The sequence below is a fragment of the Amia ocellicauda genome, chromosome 10, assembly GCF_036373705.1.
Source record: "Amia ocellicauda isolate fAmiCal2 chromosome 10, fAmiCal2.hap1, whole genome shotgun sequence".
In the NCBI taxonomy this organism is placed as follows: domain Eukaryota; kingdom Metazoa; phylum Chordata; class Actinopteri; order Amiiformes; family Amiidae; genus Amia; species Amia ocellicauda.
In genome coordinates this window covers 32110418-32129947 of record NC_089859.1, presented here as the reverse complement: position 1 = coordinate 32129947, position 19530 = coordinate 32110418, and the positions used below count along the sequence as shown (strand labels likewise).

The 19530-nt window shown below is 35.5% G+C and overlaps 1 protein-coding gene across 1 annotated transcript in view; it reads right to left on the bottom strand.

The window, feature by feature from the left end:
• rspo2 (R-spondin 2) overlaps positions 1–19530 on the bottom strand; it is a 63980-nt gene that overhangs the window by 32486 nt on the left and 11964 nt on the right. The window contains exon 3 of the mRNA XM_066715963.1: positions 6287–6475. Within this exon, the coding sequence (XP_066572060.1) occupies positions 6287–6475 (189 nt within the window). The remainder of the gene's footprint in view (positions 1–6286; positions 6476–19530) is intronic.

Sequence of the window (19530 nt, the reverse complement as noted above, 5' to 3'; positions counted from 1 at the left end):
ACATCGTCTTTATACAGCAGACAGAAACAGCATCACTCTGAGTGTACAGGATGAATGTGCAGCTTTAATACAGACACCCTTGCTGGAACCACTTGTTCCCACTGTATATTATTCAGGTCTATGGAAGAAAATAAATATGAACAGCCACATAACAAAAAGGGGAGATTAAAGGGGAATGGTACACAGGGCCACATTTCTGAACCACAGAAGAAACCAAGGAGCATTTGTTTAAATGGATCTACTGCAAAGTTCATTTCAATCTAAAAATCACACCCATAATTGGCAAGCATTTTTATTTATATGTTTATTTATTGCTTGTCTATTTTTTGTTTTCCTTCAGCTCCCCTCAAGCCTGTCATTACCTGAATGCCAAAGTCCGAATACATCTGGTGCTTATGTCAAGTACTGACTTGTGTGCCTTTCAGTTATTTGCAACTGCTAACAACCACCTCCATGCTGTAGTGAGATTTAAATTGGGACAACAGTTAAATCTGAGATCTTGGAAACCTTAAAAAGGCATAGGATGCAAAAACAATTAGAAAATAAATGTCAATGCAAATATAATATTTTTGAAATCACAGAGTATAAACTTAAAATAACTTGTATTATGAATGAGTGATTGTAGTTCTTTGGCACTACACAATAAAGGTGATACAAATTCAAGGTGGTTTAAAAATGTGGAAATCTAATATTGTCCGTGTTCTCTTCTGCTTGCATGAACACCTCAGACACAAACGTTTTAGAAACAGTCATAATACATACATAATGGGCAGCTGGTAGAGATGTACATAAAGACATGAGGAAAACATATATCAACCATCTGTATTATTATACAAGTATTATATAAAGTCCGTACACATTCACTCACCAACAGGCCCAAGATCCCAGAAATGAGTGCTCAAGAAGGTTATAACTTCACAAGATTAATCCTGTCTTGGTGCCTAAGTACATCTAATGTGAAATAACAAGGTTATTTGAATCTGACACAGTCCATAGTCTTTCCACAGTCAACTGGAATGCAGGTAGAGAGAAAAGTAAAGTGCCTTAATGTGAAGAAATAGGAGTCGCTTTGCAAATATATTATTTTTCTTACTTCACAGCTTTCATGCCTAGCGCATTCTTTGTCAAATCAGCAAGGTTTTGCTTTATTCAATCCTGAGGGCCTTTGTGGCAAGCCTGTTCCGGCACTGTGGCTTGGAAAGTAAACCATTGACAAATTATAAAAGCAAATCATAAAAACTAAACGTTATGTCAAATTCAGACATTTGGCCTCACTGAAGACCACCTGACCAGCAATTTCCATCCATCAGTTTTTTTATTGGGCACCCTTCTGAAACATTTTACTAATAAATCAACTTTTCCTACTGTTTTAGTGCTGAACATTGCAAATTGATCAGGGAAACAAGCACTCAACATGTGCCCAACCAAGAATCCAATAAATCAAAGACAGAGTGTGGCACAAATACTGAGGGGGGAAAAAACATAACATATTTGTTCAAGCTTCCAGGCACAATTTTATTGAAACTGTGCTGGTGTGACCCATCTTTACCATGGATTTGACACAGGCTATTGGCAAGAAACTTGATGTACAGTATTTCTAGATGGTTTTCCCAGTTGAGAGCTGGTGGACAAACTGCATCATACATGCCATAAAATATAACACTGTTTTCATGTTTCCTTTCAAGTGGAACTCAAAACATGTGAAATAGCAATCACAATGATCACCTGACTACACATACAGGTCTGTGATAATGTTCTAATTTTATAGTAACTAAAATAAGATCTTGGTCTTACCTTATATCAAGGTCGTTTACTAAGCATTTGGTATTTTCCCTGTGGAAGCCCATTTAAAATACTGCTTGGCATTTGAAAAACAATGTGGCAACAAAAAGCTGTGTGAAAAGATTCTCTGCTCTGAGTCACAACACAGTTCATCACCCAGGTAACACCATCCCTACTGCGAAGCATGGTGTAGCAACATCATGCTATGAGACTGCTTTGCATCGGCAGGGACTGAGAAGCTTGTCAGGGTACAGAGCAAATAGATGTAGCTAAATACAGACAACCCTTGAGGAAAACCTGCTTCAGCTTGCAAAGGCCTAATATTGGGAGGGAGATTCACATTTCAGCAGGATAATGACCCCAAGCACACAGCCAAAGCAACACTGTAGTGTCTTAAAAACAAGAAAGTGAATGTGGCCCAGTCAAAGCCCCGACTTGAATCTGATTGAGAATCTTTGTCTGAAGGAAAAGACTTGAAAATTGCTGTCCACCAGAGATCCCCATTCAACTTGACAGAGCTTGAACAATTTTGCCAAGAAGAAGGTGAAAATTGGGGGGCGTGTCCCTAAATCAATGCCTATGCGAAGGGTGAATACTTCTCTTGGACCTGTTTGCCATTTTGTCTTTGTCTGTCATTTTGATTATGCTGATGTTTAGAGAGGGATCTGTTTCACTGTGTAGTTAGGCTCAACAAGGAGATAGGGTTTGGTTTTGCGTTTTCTTTGGTTTGGGACTGTAAATATTAAATCTGCACTTACTGCACTATACTCTGTTCCTGTGTCTATTTCCTGAAGCCCCACCTATTACAAGAGCCCAGCATCGTGGCAACCTCCTGCAGAGTTACAATATCTATATATATCCCTGCTGTATAATTATATTAATCTAACTATAAATCATTTTGATTTAGTATCTTATAAATGTAAGCATGAAAGGCATTACTCTTTAGGAGCATGTTTAAATTATCAGTACTAGTACTACTACACCACTAATAATAATAATTACAAGAGCAAGAAAGCTATGTCTCTCTGCTACAATATTATATACTGGTAACTGGTGTATTGATAAGTAATTCAAAAACTGTAACAAAAGTGTGGTGGCAATCATCAGACAGAATAAGAAAAATAATAATCCCAAAACAAGACAAAAAAAAGAAACTTTGATTTCAATAAGCTTTGGAATCTCAAACAGTTCCAACAAGTTAGTTTCTAAAGCAATGAAACCTATATGGTTAGCTTCAGTTACAGCCGTTGGCAGTGGTGCTCCTGTTGGCTTGCGAAGCCACACAAGATTCAGTGAGTGCTTTTCCAGTTGATAAAAGACATATGGCTTCAATTCCCCAAAGCTCCTGCAGTTGTGTGAAAATGTGTGCATCCTCAGTTTAGTGATGTCATATGTGTGGATGTGCATGGGTCACACACTTGCCATCGACACGCAGTGTGGAGCCGACATAAGTCATCTGTGTAGCCACTTCATCTGAAGCTTATTAAAATGAGGTCTGGTGGGCAACCTACCAAGTCCAGCTTACTCTCCAAGCCTTCAACTATTGATGTTTCTTTGTTGTTTTTTAACAACATTGGTAACAATTCAAAGTCCACAATCTTACCTACTAAGATTTTTACATTTTTTTAGTTTTTTTTGTTATTTATTCAGTTATCTTTATATCAAAATCGACTGGTTCTGAAATTGGCGTCAGGTAGGTTTCATTATTTGATAATGCAATGGGCTCTAAAATGAAAAAAAGTTATTAAAAAAGATTATGAAGACACAATGTTTACCTATCTTTTTTCTGTATTTTTTGGAACACATCTTTATAGGTTTTGGAATAGAAATATGAAACAATCAATCTGAGCAATATTATTTGAATCTCTCTGTTTTAGGACCCTTTCCATCTGCACAGTTTTATTACAAAATAAAATAACACTTGGAATCTGATAAGGCTATCTAAGATTTCATTTGTATTTGTATTAATTAAGGAAGAAGAATGCAAATAGTTTCCATCCACATTACTTCTGAGAATGACAGAATGGGAGATTCAGCTGTTAGGACGTGTCCCTTTTTCTGTGTGGTGTATTTATTTGATTTTATTGTATTTCCTAACATTATCCTTGTTTCACGTTGCTCCAAAGACCAAAGACTCCCTTTGCATCCAAGAACCTACAATGTCCATAAAAGTGGTAGCAAAGTTATTTGGATAATATTTGGTAGATCCAACAGTGATCTCCTATACTTTTTTCTTTAAACACTTGAACTACGAGTTCTTTGTCCCTGAGTATCTGTGTTTTTTGTAATTTAATTTTGTCTTATTTAGTTTTTGCTTGACTTTTTTCTTATGGGATCACTAGTATGACGTGTTGAAACATTTGTCCTTGACAGCCAGAAATCCTTAATGTTTTGGTCATTTGAAGTTGCAGACGAAGTATATCAATTGTGACCAATTAGATAAACATGGAGTTTCAATAAGTAATTAAGAGCTAAAGTGTGATAAAAAACAGAAAACCATTTGGCTCTCATGGACTAGAATTGGACACCTGTTTCTAAAATGGGTCGATAAAGTCACAAGAGCATTTAATTATTTAACTAATTATACAAAAAACTCTTCAACAACTGAGTATATTGTATTTAACCTCACAGCAATTAATATGTTTTTAACCTAAGTTAAAACATTACAGTACTATCCCTGCAGAGAGTTAACATTTAACAGTGATCTATGGTTGGTATCCCATCTTACAAATTGTTTCCAGTAATCTAACAATTAGCTTTAGTATGAACTTGGTAGAATATCCAATTATGCTGGATAAACATAAAATATTTAGTGAAAATGACATAAATGTGTAAGTAAAAGCGGAGGGTCAAAGAAAAGTTGGATTATGAAGTAATGACCAAATTGCAATCACATCAAAGTACACTTCCCAGGAAGATCTGATGCCACATGACAATGTAAGGTTTTGCTCTTGGTAAAAGTTCACTTGGAAAGACACTATGAGTAACCTGCCACATTTCTGCATAGTTTATAATCAGAATGAGCCTCCGGGAAAAGAAAGAAAGTAGGTGAAGAATTATAATAGTTGAGGGAACAAGATGTCTTTTCCTCATATTTTCATTTATGCAGACTTAGTGGATTTACTTCAAGGGAATCCTGTTGGCATTGTACTTTGAAATAGAGACAATTAATCTATACCAACATTGTATTCTTTCAAGGTGTTGTATACAATAAAGACCAATGTACATGTAACAGAATTCAAGATAAATTAATATTGACATTTAACCGTTAAACAATTGCCATCATCTGGTAAATGTTCATACTTATTCCATGTCTCTGTACTATGTCTGGGTTATTAGGGCCTTAGGTCTGAGGCGTACATTGGAGGCCTCAATCCAACAGCCTCTGTCAGAATATTGGCTTAATTTGAAAAAAAAACGGTTCAGCTTCTTTTGTTTTCACATGAAATACTCAGCCAACACCTCAGGCTTTACTTAAACCTATAAAGCAGATTAGTAGTTTCAAGCCAGTTTAATGCTAAAATCAGGTTATAGGGAGGCATATTTTGCTAATTGGATTTCATAGTTTGCTTCATAGGAAAGCATGTGAATCTGTTGTGTTTTGTTTTATTGAAGTACAAGAAAGATCAAGTTGTGTTAAGGTTTCTCCATTTTCTGTGAAAGCGCAGGTTCCAGCTTTTGTCCAGTCAACTATTATTTTACATGTCAATTGATAGTCTTGGGTGGCTTGAAGTTATTAATCATTCATAGAGGTAAACCTAAATGTTTCAGAATCTCCCAGGATATTCGATTCCAGTCATTAGTCACAAAATGCATATCTTCATAAGTGTATCTGGACAGGAGAACCTTCCTAAATAGTCTCTGCCATCAGAGGTAATTTACAATACAAATCTTTTATAAGTAAATATGGGCACGCTTATTCTTATTCTTAAAAATGTATTCATCAATTTATTTTTCATATAGCCGAAAGAGGTGCCCTTACTCACAACTTTATGAATGATATTTGGTATTGGACAATTTAATTTCAGAAACAAATGCTCTCCTCTGGTTTCATACTTCCACCTGATTTTATAACCTTCATAGATTAGATTATTGAAAACCCTTCTACACACATCCTTTTTTTGACCTTATCACGTTTTTCTCTTTTACTGTGAACGTAAAACATAAATGGATTATCTTTAATAAGCAGGTTACTTAGTTCCTGTAAAGATGCACATAATACTGTAGGTTCAAAGTGTTTCCCAAATCCAGTCTTTTAGGTTTTATCTAAGAGAAATTGAACATGTTATTCTCATGGCTCAAACTGATGTGCTAATGCAGTTCAGGCCCTTGCTCTGATTGAAGACTGTGGTATGTTCCCTTTGTATTTCAAACCCAGGGAGCTTTAGGCACACTGGGATTTATCACTGAGCACATCTAATGCATGACAAGCTTCCAAGACTTGTATTCCTTTCCTGTGTTCATTGAGTACTTGAAGAGATAATGTAAGGAACATAACACGTACTTGAGCAGATATTCATTTCTGGAGAACGGAGACCGTAGAATCCTGACGGACAAGCGTGCAAGCATTCTCCGTACTGTCTCATTCCTTCCCTGCGCAGGAACAAGAACAACTTTGGCTGGCAGCTGAGACATCCATTATCTTTGGAACAAACTGAGCAGCCTTTGCAAATTGGGTAGGCTCCATAGCTAGCTGCAAAAAATAAAAACAAATGTAAGTATTAGTGCATACAGTATTTTCAGTTGCATTCAATGATTCAATAATGATCTTGATACAGAATCTTAATTTTTACATATAAATTTGTCATTTTCATGTTATATTTTTAGTCAGTGCTTACACAGTACTTTTTCTAACGTATAATGCAATATTTGCTTTGGGATGACTAAGGTTGTACAATCAATAATGGGCTAATAATGGCTTATTATTATTATTTTGGCGTATAACTGTTTCCGTAACAGTTTAAGGGCAGTGTACAAAATAAACACAACAAATACGCACATACACACACACTCATCCTCTATCTTGCCCTTTCTATGAAGACCTATTTTTCCACTCCTATGCATTTATTATACACATCCAGGCCCCTATTGAGCCTATTACTGGAAATAAAACGTTAAATAAATCAGTAATACAGTAGGGAAAAGAATGTAAGAGATTAGTTCAATTTCAGAAACAAACCTCAGCATGATGCTAAAAACACCAAAACCATAGCATAAATACAGATGCACCCATTAAAAGTTACTAAATCATGATGATCATGACTGTCAAGTATGGTTACCCAACCATTTTTTACTAGGCAAATATTATATTCATTCTTAATAATACATTATGTTTCAATAGCTAATCTGGGCCCCTTAACAATAATCCTTAAAACGGTATCACCTTAAACAGTATTGCATTGCTAAAGATATAAAAAAAGAAGTAATAACCACCAAAGAAGCAGAATATTATACAAATGAAGTTTGCTGAATGAAACCTCCTCAGCCATTCATTTTTGAGAGACATCCCTGGGCACGTAATAACGTAAAACCTGCTCATATCAATAAGAGCCAAGTTTAGAATATCAAGAGTACCGATAACATAACTGCTATTACATGACGCCCTACCACGATGCTTAATAACACAGCTCGATAGAAACTCAGAAACATAAAAAGGAAGCTTGTTCAGTCATTTCATCTAAGGGTATTGTATTTCTTTAACCCGTTGTTAAATTACTTTCCTCATGCAGCGTATAGTATCTCATTCTCTGATTTACAAGATTCTGCAGCGCAAGATCAGACAGAGCAGAAGTTTAAGAAAAGGTATTAGTGCTAAGATTTGATTGTGGCACAGGACGAGACAGTGGGAATAGGGTGAGGCAATTACAATGATCTCCAGTGAACTTCTTTTAGTTTTCAGGTTTCTTTTAGATTACACCTTTTATTCGTTTTTTGTAGGTTTTTTTGTGTGTACTCTTTCTTTTCTTAGGGTTCAACCCTGAGGATGTTACACAATACAAACAGAGAAGTAGTCTTCAGTATGATTTTTATATAATACCAATACCATATTGCCATAAATAAACACAATTCGATCATTTCTCAGCATCCACAAGAGAAGAAAAGAAAGAAAAATGACTATGGCTATGACTTGGTTTACGATGCCATCAATTTACGATATTTAATAATCCAACTCCAATAGGGTCCTATTGTTTGTATTAATGATACATTTTTGATTAACAATATGACAAGTGGCCAGTGGACTGTTAAGTGGACTCAGGCAATCAGTGACATATTTTTATAAGCGTTCGGCGCTGAGCTGGCTTGCTTGCTTTTGAGTGTTTGATGTGTGTTGCTTGTGAAAACAGCTCCATCAAACCCTAAAAGTCCCACTATCAACTTCCCAACAACGTTTTACAAAACCATAATATAATGTATGTTAATGCATTTATTGTTATTTTTTTGTGTTTGCGATGCATAGATTTTTCACATAAACATTCCTTCCGAACTTTAGCGGTAATATTTCTATGATCATGATCGTTGCTCACATGACATCACAGGTTGAAGACAATTTTCATTATACACACTTTATATGCTTTATTTATTCACCTTTTTATGCTATATTTAGTAATTATGTATCAATATTTAAATTAATATAAATGCTTAATATTTATTTATTACAATCATTTGTTTAAATGTTTTGCGGTGAAAGAGTTCAACTTGCGATGCGACCGCCTTGGTAAAATTAAGCTTTACCATGTATTTCCTATATATTCGATTAATGATAATTAAAGTTTTTTGTGGAACCAATTAATACCATTAACCCATGGACCACTGTATATTATATGCCTCCAGTATGATCCACTGTTCAATTATATACCTCTGGAGGGAGGCTTTTACAATTCATTTTTTTTAATATAGTGCACTTACAATGAGTGCATATAATCTGAATATTTATGTAGATAATTCATTGAAGAGAGGTGTAAATAAATAGAAATATATACAGACATCATATAACATTAAAAAACCTGCTGTGGGTGTATTGCAGTTTTATATTACATGTGGTATAACTGTACACTATATGCTTTTCATAGTCATGGCTGTTGTCTCCATCCAAGAGCAAAAAATCTCTTGACAAATCTTTTCCAAAGACTTTTTAATAAGAAATGATTCACCTCTAACAGGAAACAATGTTAATCTGTTTGGTAACACTGATTATCTACATTAGTTGTAATTACAGTCAAATCACGTCAGACAGCCTAATGTTGCAAATTAAGCTTCTAAAGTAAATTGCTCAGCAAATCCAGTTGATGAATGTCTAATGCAAGCCTGTCACACTTTTCTCAGCCCTATAAAAATTAAAACCCAAGTAGTAACATCTGACACATAGAAACAACCAAGCCAGACAAGCAATGAGCTGAAAAGGTAAGTATTATAACTTTTTGGTATATAACATTCAGTATATATTCAATATATATTTATTTATTTATTTTGGGGGGTGGGGGTAAAAAAAAAACTTAAAAAAACTGAAAACTTTCCTGTTCTACCATTTTGTGTCATGACTGGTAAAGGAACACATATACAGCTAAAGCTACTCAGCTTTACTGACTTGGTGATCCTAGGGTTAGTCATATAGTTAACTATAAAACATAAAGCCCTCTATAAGTATAATGGAATATCACTGTGACCCACAGAATTTTAAAAGCATATGGCCATCTTGATTTGAGTTAGAAATGCCAGTAACAATCTTTTGGAGATTTAAGTCAATGTACATGAACATTTGAGTACATGTACCAGGAGGATGCACAATTTCCTCTTGGCTCTGGAACTAGAGTTATAGAGTTGTTCTCCATACAGTATTTTCTTATTTTAAAATGACAAAGAGCAATTGTTTTGTCCAGAGGATTTAAAGTTCCTTATTAGCATTATAGTAACAAAAGGGTGGTGATTATGAAAACAGATTATAACCTTGGCATTTTAAAAGAAATTAAAATAAATAAATCTTTAAGGTTAAGCACTATGCCACAATATGGTATACACCTCCTATTTGTGACAGAATAAATATTTTCCACATTTTATGCATTCTTTAGGTCTACTTTTCGGTGTCACCAAAATGGTATACCTCGGTGCAAAAATCCTTATTAAAGGCAACGTATGAAGTCCATAAGGGGTTAAACCCCTAAAAACACCCTTTGGCATTCTTGTCTTCAGCCGATACATAAACAACATTTACAGTTATATCTCACATTACTGTGATTAAAGACAAATTATCACCACAGTTCCCACATCTAAAAGCTACTGATCGTTGCATGTAGAAATATTTAGAGAAAAGGCCGGCTTTGAACATTTTTTATGAATTCACCACAGGGGCATTCTATTGTTGCAGTCAGATTAGTGGATGAGACAGGAAACTGAAGAGGAGGACACTGAAATTGGCTTCTGCAAATAAAGAAATTTAATTTTCAGAATATAGTATTCCTTCTGCCCTGGCCACAATAAAGCATTGTATGGTAAACTATTGAGTTGGCAACACTTTAAAAAGAAAGCTATTTATAATGTAGGAAGATAATAAAACTAATGTGTGGCATTGCTTGGAACACCATGTTGCTACTCTTTATCTAACGTCTCTTATTTTGTTCTGTCTTCTATTTTTGTATTGTATCATTATTAATAATAATAATAATGATGCCCTGTGTTTTCTTGTGAATTGTGAAGAAGCAATGAGCTGAGTATTTGTAGTCTCTTCTAATGCCAGTGGATGTTCCTCCTGATTTGTTTTTGGCTGTATCTGTGAGACATCACTGCCATATCTAAAGATACTAAGGAACTCAAGTATATATATATATATATATATATATATACACCGATAAGCCATAACATTATGACCACTGACAGGTGAAGTGAATAACACTGATAATCTCGTTATCATGGCACCTGTCAGTGGGTGGGATATATTAGGCAGCAAGTGAAAATGTTGTCTTCAAAGTTGATGTGTTAGAAGCAGGAAAAATGGGCAAGCGTAAGGATCTGAGTGACTTTGACAAGGGCCAAATTGTGATGGCTAGACGACTGGGTCAGAGCATCTCCAAAACTGCAGCTCTTGTGGGGTGTTCCTGGTCTGCAGTGGTCAGTACCTATCAAAAGTGGTCCAAGGAAGGAAAAGCAGTGCACCGGCGACAGGGTCATGGGCGGCCAAGGCTCATTGATGCACGTGGGGAGCGAAGGCTGGCCCGTGTGGTCCGATCCAACAGACGAGCTACTGTAGCTCAAATTGCTGAAAAAGTTCATGCTGGTTCTGATAGAAAGGTGTCAGAATACACAGTGCATCGCAGTTTGTTGCATATGGAGCTGCGTAGCCGCAGACCAGTCAAGGTGCCCATGCTGACCCCTGTCCACTGCCGAAAGCGCCTACAATGGGCACATGAGCATCAGAACTGGACCACAGAGCAATGGAGGAAGGTGGCTGGTCTGATGAATCAAGGTGCTGACTTGGCTTCCAAATTCCCCAGATCTCAATCCAATTGAGCATCTGTGGGATGTGCTGGACAAACAAGTCCGATCCATGGAGGCCCCACCCCGCAACTTATTTTTGCAGTTTTATCCTGGTTTTACTATGGTTCTACCTTAGTTTTAAATATTCATTCACAGTGCTTTACTACACTATACCATGAAAAACCCATGGTTTAGTATATTTATTATGGTATAGCATGGTATATCCATGATCTACTGTGGTAAAGCACAGTGAAGGCATGTTAAAATAATGTTAAACATCTTTATCTTAAGGGTAAACATAAGGGTAGAGGAAACAAATGTGCCACCTCAGTTTTCTATGATTTCTATGTGCCTGAGATTGTACTGAAACCAAAATGGAGAAGACAAAACATGATAATTGTCTTCAGCCAGCTTCCATGTTGTACATTGTCTGCCTTATTCCATTAAAACCTTTCCAGAATGGTTCTATTTGTTGTCTTTTAAGAAGAATAGAAGAATCATGCCATGTGCATAATATTAAATACAAATTTTGGGAACACAACTGTTCAAGCAAAATTGTTAAAATAAAATGTGTTTCAAGATCTAATAGAATTGCAATTACAGGTAAATGTAATGATTGGAACCCCATAACTGTGTGTTGCTGCCAACCCCCAATATAAAGGGGTAAGGTTTGGCGACCTTGAGCAATTCGAATGCACAGCTGGTTTGAATGACATCATACAGTGACTCATTAAAAGTCTCTGCAACTTTAAGCCATAAAAATTAAATTACAAATCTTTTATGTAAGAATTTTGATAGCTCCCTTTAGAAATCTCACACAGAGTCATCTGCTGTAATGGAAAAGTAATATTTATCCTCATCACCGAAGCTACTTATGTATTTATTCAAATTGTATCAACTGTGTGCAGAACAGATTTAGTTTCTAAATGGCTGAGGTAAACTGCAATTAAGATTTTATTGTTAATGTTTATTTGATTACGTTTTATTTTGTTTAACATCAATCTGATAAAGGCTTCATTTTCCCTACATAATGATCATTATGAAAATATATGCATTACGAGAAAAAGCAATTTCTGATTAATTACAATTCATATGTAGTTAATGAAAATTCAATACATTCATGCAAATAGGTCAAAGTAATTCCAAAGCTAAATCAGGCTTGGCTAGATTTCTTCTTAGTAAGACTTTTTCATTGGAAATTATACAATCGAAAGTAGACAAACCTGCAGCTATGGATAGTAAAACTATAACTGACTACCTTGAAAAGAAAACAATATTGCAAGTGCCATCAAAAAATGTGCTGAGCAAAGGTTTTTTTGTTTTGTATTTCACTGTAAATGGTGATCACAAGGAACTTGTTTCTTTTGTTATAATGCAACATGAATTGGCTACCTGGTCTGGTTGGTTTCCCCCAATAAAAGCCCAGTGATTTGCAGTCTGTTGCACGGTACCCAATGGAAACTGAAGCTAGAAGAGAAAGAAACTAGATGGAACCCAAAATGGATGTAGTGCACACCAAAAATAATGCACGGGTGAGAAGGGAAACCTCAGGGCGCGTGAGCTACAAAGCCACAAGTGGGTTATGAGGCTTTCTCCTCTCATGTGGTGAAAATTACATATACCACTGGAACCTTATATGTATACTTTTCATCATAACACTGAGGCGATTATTGTCTTTTTTAAAATAATGTTTTCAACATACACTTTTTATATGGTATCTCCAAGCGAATAGAGACTGACAGGGAAGCCATTTCATATCTAGTTTGAAGATGTGAATAACTCTTTTAGTAACCCTTTAAAATAGGCCGGAATTCCCATACTATTCTCTGACATATTGGGACAGCCTGCTTTTTGGTGGGTTGCAGAAGAACATGAGCACTCTCCTTTATCATGAACAATGGTGACCTCATTGACACAATTGAGAAAACAGGTAACCTGAATCTCCACACTAAATGCCACTACCCATTGGTTAACCAAACAGTTAAATCTGTTCTGATGTTATTTCAATAAAGATAGTACCCTTCTAATTCAGTGTACCACATAAAACACAAATGTCCTATGCCTGAGTACACAAGACAGGGAGCTGTGTCACTGAAAACAAGCCTCAGTTTACCACGTACTTCTTTTCCCATAACACTTATGTTTTCACTGGCAAGTTTCTGTGCCAAATTTAAAACCAAAGGTTAGCCAGGTCAAGGATTATGATTTTCTTCAGTGCGTGGCTTTTCTGCTAAGATTCTGCAGGCGCAATACCAGCTGTTGACTAATTGCAGATATACCGTAGAACTGAGAAACAAAAAGGGTGTAGTCTCAAAGCTAAATACATATTCAAGTCTAAGACTTATTATAAGGTATATACAAACAAAAAGTTGAACAAACAGTTCCATAAACACTCCACTTCATCTTCCAGATATTGCATTGAATGACTCATAACCCCAGGTTTCCCCATTCTAGACCTCCAGTCCACATAAACTCTAAGTGAACCCTTAATAGAAGTAATGGTTTGGCTACTTTTTTTATTATTATTACCTATTTAATTGTTTTCAGTTTCTGAAAAAGTCACAGAGTTCCAAGAACATTTTTGGATTTTCTACATTGATCATACCAAACCATTTTGAAATGGATTTAAAAACGTCATTGTACGACATCCAACAGTGTGACCATAGTGCTTAATGGTCTTTGGAAACATGCCACAATTAATCTCTGCACTGAAGACCAACAAGTTTATACATCAACAATCATGTGAAATTACTACCATAATCATTGATTGGATAAATGTAATGGAATGCTCCCAAAGAATATGGTATTCATATTGCATAAGACATTAACTACAAACTCAGTGATAATATTTGTAATCTTTGACGTGTGAGCCACAGACAATTTAAACATAAATATAGAAATCTTGTATGCAATGCCAGTGTTTCAAGAAGAAGACACACTAACAATATAGTGAGTCAGTTATAGCAAAACACTGATATTTTAGCAGTCATTTTACCAGGTTTTCTGCACATTAAACATTTTACAGGACAGTTTTGATGGGATACCAGTTTAATACTGAGATATAGTGTAACAAACTTGCTTTTAAAATGGTAAAATGTTGCCAGTTGTTGACAGTGATTCCTTTAATGGTGAGTTTTAATGTGTTGATTAATAACTTGATTATTTTATATAATCTATTTTGATTGTGCAAAATTTGAATGATATAACGACAGCATGCAATGTATTATGTAGTGAGTTAAAGAGGAGTTAATTGTTTGTTTAATATCAGCTAAATGGTTGTATGGCTCTAGGGGAATGCCTACGATGTAATGTTGGCCCTAGCAATATAATGATTGAAATCGTCAGAAACATGTTGTGTATATGAAAATATCCAACATGCAGTCTAAGACAATGGTGATATTTTATTGTCCTTCCAATCAATACAACTCCAAATTTAGCTGAAAATAAGTTGGCCCTATAACTAACTTCATTACAGCTGGGATTACTCAAGGTTATAATACATAACTTTATTTTTTGTTTAGTCAACGGATCAAACTTTCGTTTGATCAAACTTATGTTTAAAATTTAATATTAAAAAGAATCCAAGTGTGGCTAATAATTTCACAGCATGTTTGAGCAGAATTTCTCATTTCCAAATGAATGTATCACATCTATTGTTGTTATTGATGATGTGTGCTATTCATGTGGATATAAAATAAAATAAATCCTAGTCATCTCAGCGGATTCATACAACATACCCTCTCTTTCTCTGTGGCAGTAAATGTTTTAATGTAACATAAGTGGCTGAAACTTTTTTGTGTTTTTTTGTTTCCAATTCATAAACAGAGTTTACTGTCATGTAGTTTCATTATATCAGGGGGCAATACTGGATTACAAATGCTCCCTTTTTCTCATACACTTCACATGATTCTTCAGAATTGAGATTTTTCAGAAATCTAATGACAGTGAATTGCTGTTTCCAATAGAACAACAACAAATACAAAAATATAATTCTAATACAGCAAGTCAGTGATTATGAGGAAAGATGAAGGTAACCCTAACCCAGAGAAAGATAATAAATTGTGCTCCTGGCAATTAAAAATGCTAATTACACCTTATTGTTGATAAGAAGGGGAGAAGTTGACTCAAATACAAAATGTTTGGTTGGAGGAATCTTTCCAGTAATTTTCCAGCACCAAAAACAAACCAGTGAATCAGGTCTGTCATTTTATTTATTTTGACAGTGGTTTTATGAATCAGACAACAAAAAGCCATGTATAAATTGTACAATCTGGAAATACGGTCTATTTTTAAGTATAACCATGTTATCACTATGAAAGAGTAATTGTACTCTTTCAAATGGTTGTGTTAAATCTAAGCTTCAAAAACAAAACAAAAATATTCTACTACATCCTTTCCTATTCTTGAGCAATATGAGTACAAACCACTAACTTGGTGCAATACATAAATTAGTTGGTGTTAAACAACAACGTTCATAAAACAAATTGAAAAAGCAGCAATGTAGTAGAAAGAGAAACTGGCTGCAAAATGTATAACAAAATCATCTGAAAATGTATTCATTATCAATGTTTTGCCCTTTTTTTAACACAGCTGCTGATTTCTGGCATTAAGGTGATACATTTACAGCTAGTTTCATTCCCCCTCTGGCAGGAGAGTATTAACAGAAATTAATTTTGTGCCAGATACATCTGGCGCATTTACAGTACAACACCATACAATTCCATCTACATTATTATACCAACAAGCTATAAAACTAAAATATTACAACTGTAACTTTGCAGCCATACAGCATCATGTACACACCACTGCAGAAACACAAGTGGACATTTTATTAATGCCTTTTAAGTTCCCTTTTTATTCTGAGTATACATTATTTTACATAATATACTCTTTATGCAAAAACAGTGTGAACAAACAAGAAATAATGAGTTAACTTAAGTGATGTAGGAATGTAATTTAAATCCCACTGTAATGCCAAACCAGGCCAACACTGAAAGAGTGGTATGCTTTCAATTAGGCATCAACACAAACAGTTTTTAACCTATATTTCAAATCATAATGGGACAGCACATAATGTAAAGTTCAAATGAACTGTAATTGTATTTAAAAGGGTGTTGACGTTAATGACTGCCGCATTCCTATGTGACCAGACGACAGCTGTGTCATCCCTCCTGCAGGAGAATCTGTAGTGCAGTGTGAAAAATCTCTTCCTCTCCTTTTCTAGCTAATCCCAGAGGTGTCTTGTTTTGGTCGGGCGTCTGAGCACGCCATAGCAGTGTTCAGCTTTCTCCCTTAACCACTTATGTTACACTCTGAACTTTGTGACATGTGATATTGTGCTGTTCAGTGTATGAATCCTCACTATACATTCATCAGTTTTGTAGCGTTAATCAAACTGTTTGCACTATAGGTACGCTCAGCAAATGGAACAGGGTTCATTAAGCAGACTGCAGGGTACATTTAGTAATGTTTCCAGTTGGAGAGTATTGCTAAACTTACAAGTCTGAGGAGAAGTAAACGTGTTTTACAGTTTTTTTTTTCCTTGTAGATGTTTCAAAGTTTCCTCTCACACTTTAAAAAAGGAAATGTGTTTTCCTTTCTTGGTCTCATGAATGTAGATATGATTGGGGTGGGGAAATGAAGGAGGAAAGTGACTTAAATCTCAACACCTGTTGGTAATTTATCACACATAAACCTCGCACCTCATTTTCACACCTGTAGCTAGATTTGCTGTGAATTCCGTTAGCAATTCAGACACACATGCTTTTTTAAAAAAAAATGAAGGCTTTAAAGATTCAGTGGAATTGGCCATGGGTTACACATGTTCTGAGAGGATATTTGATAGGGTTTACAGTGAGGTCCCAGGCAAACTCTACGGTCTTACAAAACAGCCCTTTTATGACTATATGGTTTAGATTTTTCCCTACAATTGCTCAAATGTACTTCAAACCCCTCTCTGTCTCAAGCCAAACGTTATCCACCCTCTTAAAAAAATATATAAAATGGATAGAATGCTTTTCTTTGCCAGAAAGCATTAAGAGCGAGAGAGAGTGAGAGAGGTAGAATCAAAGTCCAGCTGATTCCCTGTGCAGTTTAAGTGACCCATTCTTCAAACTATACCTCCTCATGTCATTTCACCCCTACCAGTGGAATGTATGTGACCCGTATTGCACAGTTATAGCTCATTAACCCTTTAACAAGATAGCCTCACATACCCCCTATGGACAATGTGGGAGATCTGAAGTCATCCAAAGGGTCAAAAGTGGAGAGCACACCAGGGGTAGAAAAGCCATGAGACTGCTTCCTTTTCACACATGGCAGAAATAGAGACATTACATCAAAGTAGACTGCTTGATACTGTGGCTTTGTTGGCCTGTCCAGGTCTCTTTACTAAACTTGTGATATGTTCTTAGTGTTAGTAAATCAGCTGCATACATTTTGCTATTAATAATATTACCTAATGTGCGGGGAAAGCAGCAGACCTGTTTTGTAATTATTATTTTTGGCACAGCTTTAGTTTGTTTGTTAACCAGACCGTCTTGTGATATATTGTCACCTGGACTTGAATGGGATATAAAATAAGTATTTGATGTGAATTATGTCAAAGCTGAAAAAGAAGCAGCTAGTCTGTGGTAATTCAATTTTAATTACTAAAATATGTTTGTGTTTATACATTTCTCTATATTTCCAGGTGCAGGTTGCATTTTTTTTTCTTGGCATTTTCTTTTCTTCATCACTTTTCCATATGTCCATATGCCTTTAAGAAAAGGATTATGTCATATATGTGAGTTCATGAACCTTGCCATGCAATTTCCCCAAAGAATCCTGAAAATATCAGTCAGAAACTGGGTCAGGTGAGAGTTAATTTCCTTAACAAATTACAACACACATTGTTTTTTCAAAATTTTTAGGATTACTAATAATAATTCTATAACAAGAACAATCAGGTATTTTCAGTACAATGTTAGTCCACCGTGGCAATCCACCATGTTCTGGAATTCCATTTTTAGTTTGATGATTAGCACCACTAAAATGTTCTTACTTAGCAAATGGTTTCCTCTTATTTAAAACACCATTGAATTACACTGCATTGGGATTTAGGAAGGAAATGGACCAAACAGAAATAATTGTACTGTTCATAAAACATCTATAAAGCATACTCTACTAGGAACATAATTTGAAAACATATATACAACTATATTTTGTGTCTAATTTTCCTACATCAAGTCTAACAGAATCAAAACACCAACATCGTATAAACATTGCAACAATGTTATGTCTGCCACAACCAAACCACAAACTTAGAGCAACTGTCTGAAATATTGTGACAGTGCTCTTTGTTAGCTGGGTGTACGCTATGTGATTTTATTCTTTGTTGTACATCATCTTCCGCACTGGGAATAATTTTACTTTTATATTTATTTATTTGTTTTTGGCTGAGACTCTACTGCCCGTGGATATTACAAAATTCTTAATGAAATCCTTAACCTATTTTGGCAATGTTTTATTCACACCATTTGTAAAGAGAGTTATAAAAAAATGTTTTTTTTCTTGGCAAGGCTCTCTTTGTTTGTTATTGTTTATACTACTGCTGTTTGAGTAGACTTTTCATCTCTTGCATGTTCACATCTGTTATGTAAACTAGCTACACTGATGCCACACAATACATGAATTTGGAAAAAGCGGTCGCCAAACCAAGGCGCTATACAGGACAATGTTTCAGTAAAAAGGTACAGCTCAAAACATGCAGTTCCATATCCCACAAATGTGACCACACAGCTATGGGAAAATGTGGAACAAGCATCCATGCCCTACATGTGGCTCATGGAGGAATTAGCTAACACAAATGCACTTGGACACCTATATGGAAAACGCACATGATAAAAATCGTGTCTGGTATAAGATGGTCGTTTTCAATACAGTCCTACTCCACTTATGTACTCTTGCCAAAACCGTACTTTTTACATGAGTGTTTGCGAGACACATATAGGAAATCAGAGGCCCTTTTCTGGAAAGAGACCCTCGCCACCTTCAATTCAGTCACAGAGGAAACAAGCATGTCTTTGTCATAGGAAGTTTTTTTGGGCGTGAACAACATATCAAATCACGCTGAAACCCGATAATTGCATGATATGGCTGTATTTCAGAAATAAACAGAGGTAAAGTGCTCACTTCGTAGTTTAAACTTGCCGTACTGCTCTCAAGGACTTTTTCTGACTTTTGAAAAAGATTCAATTCTTTTGTAAGCTATAAACCTGAAATCTCTTATGAGACAAGGAT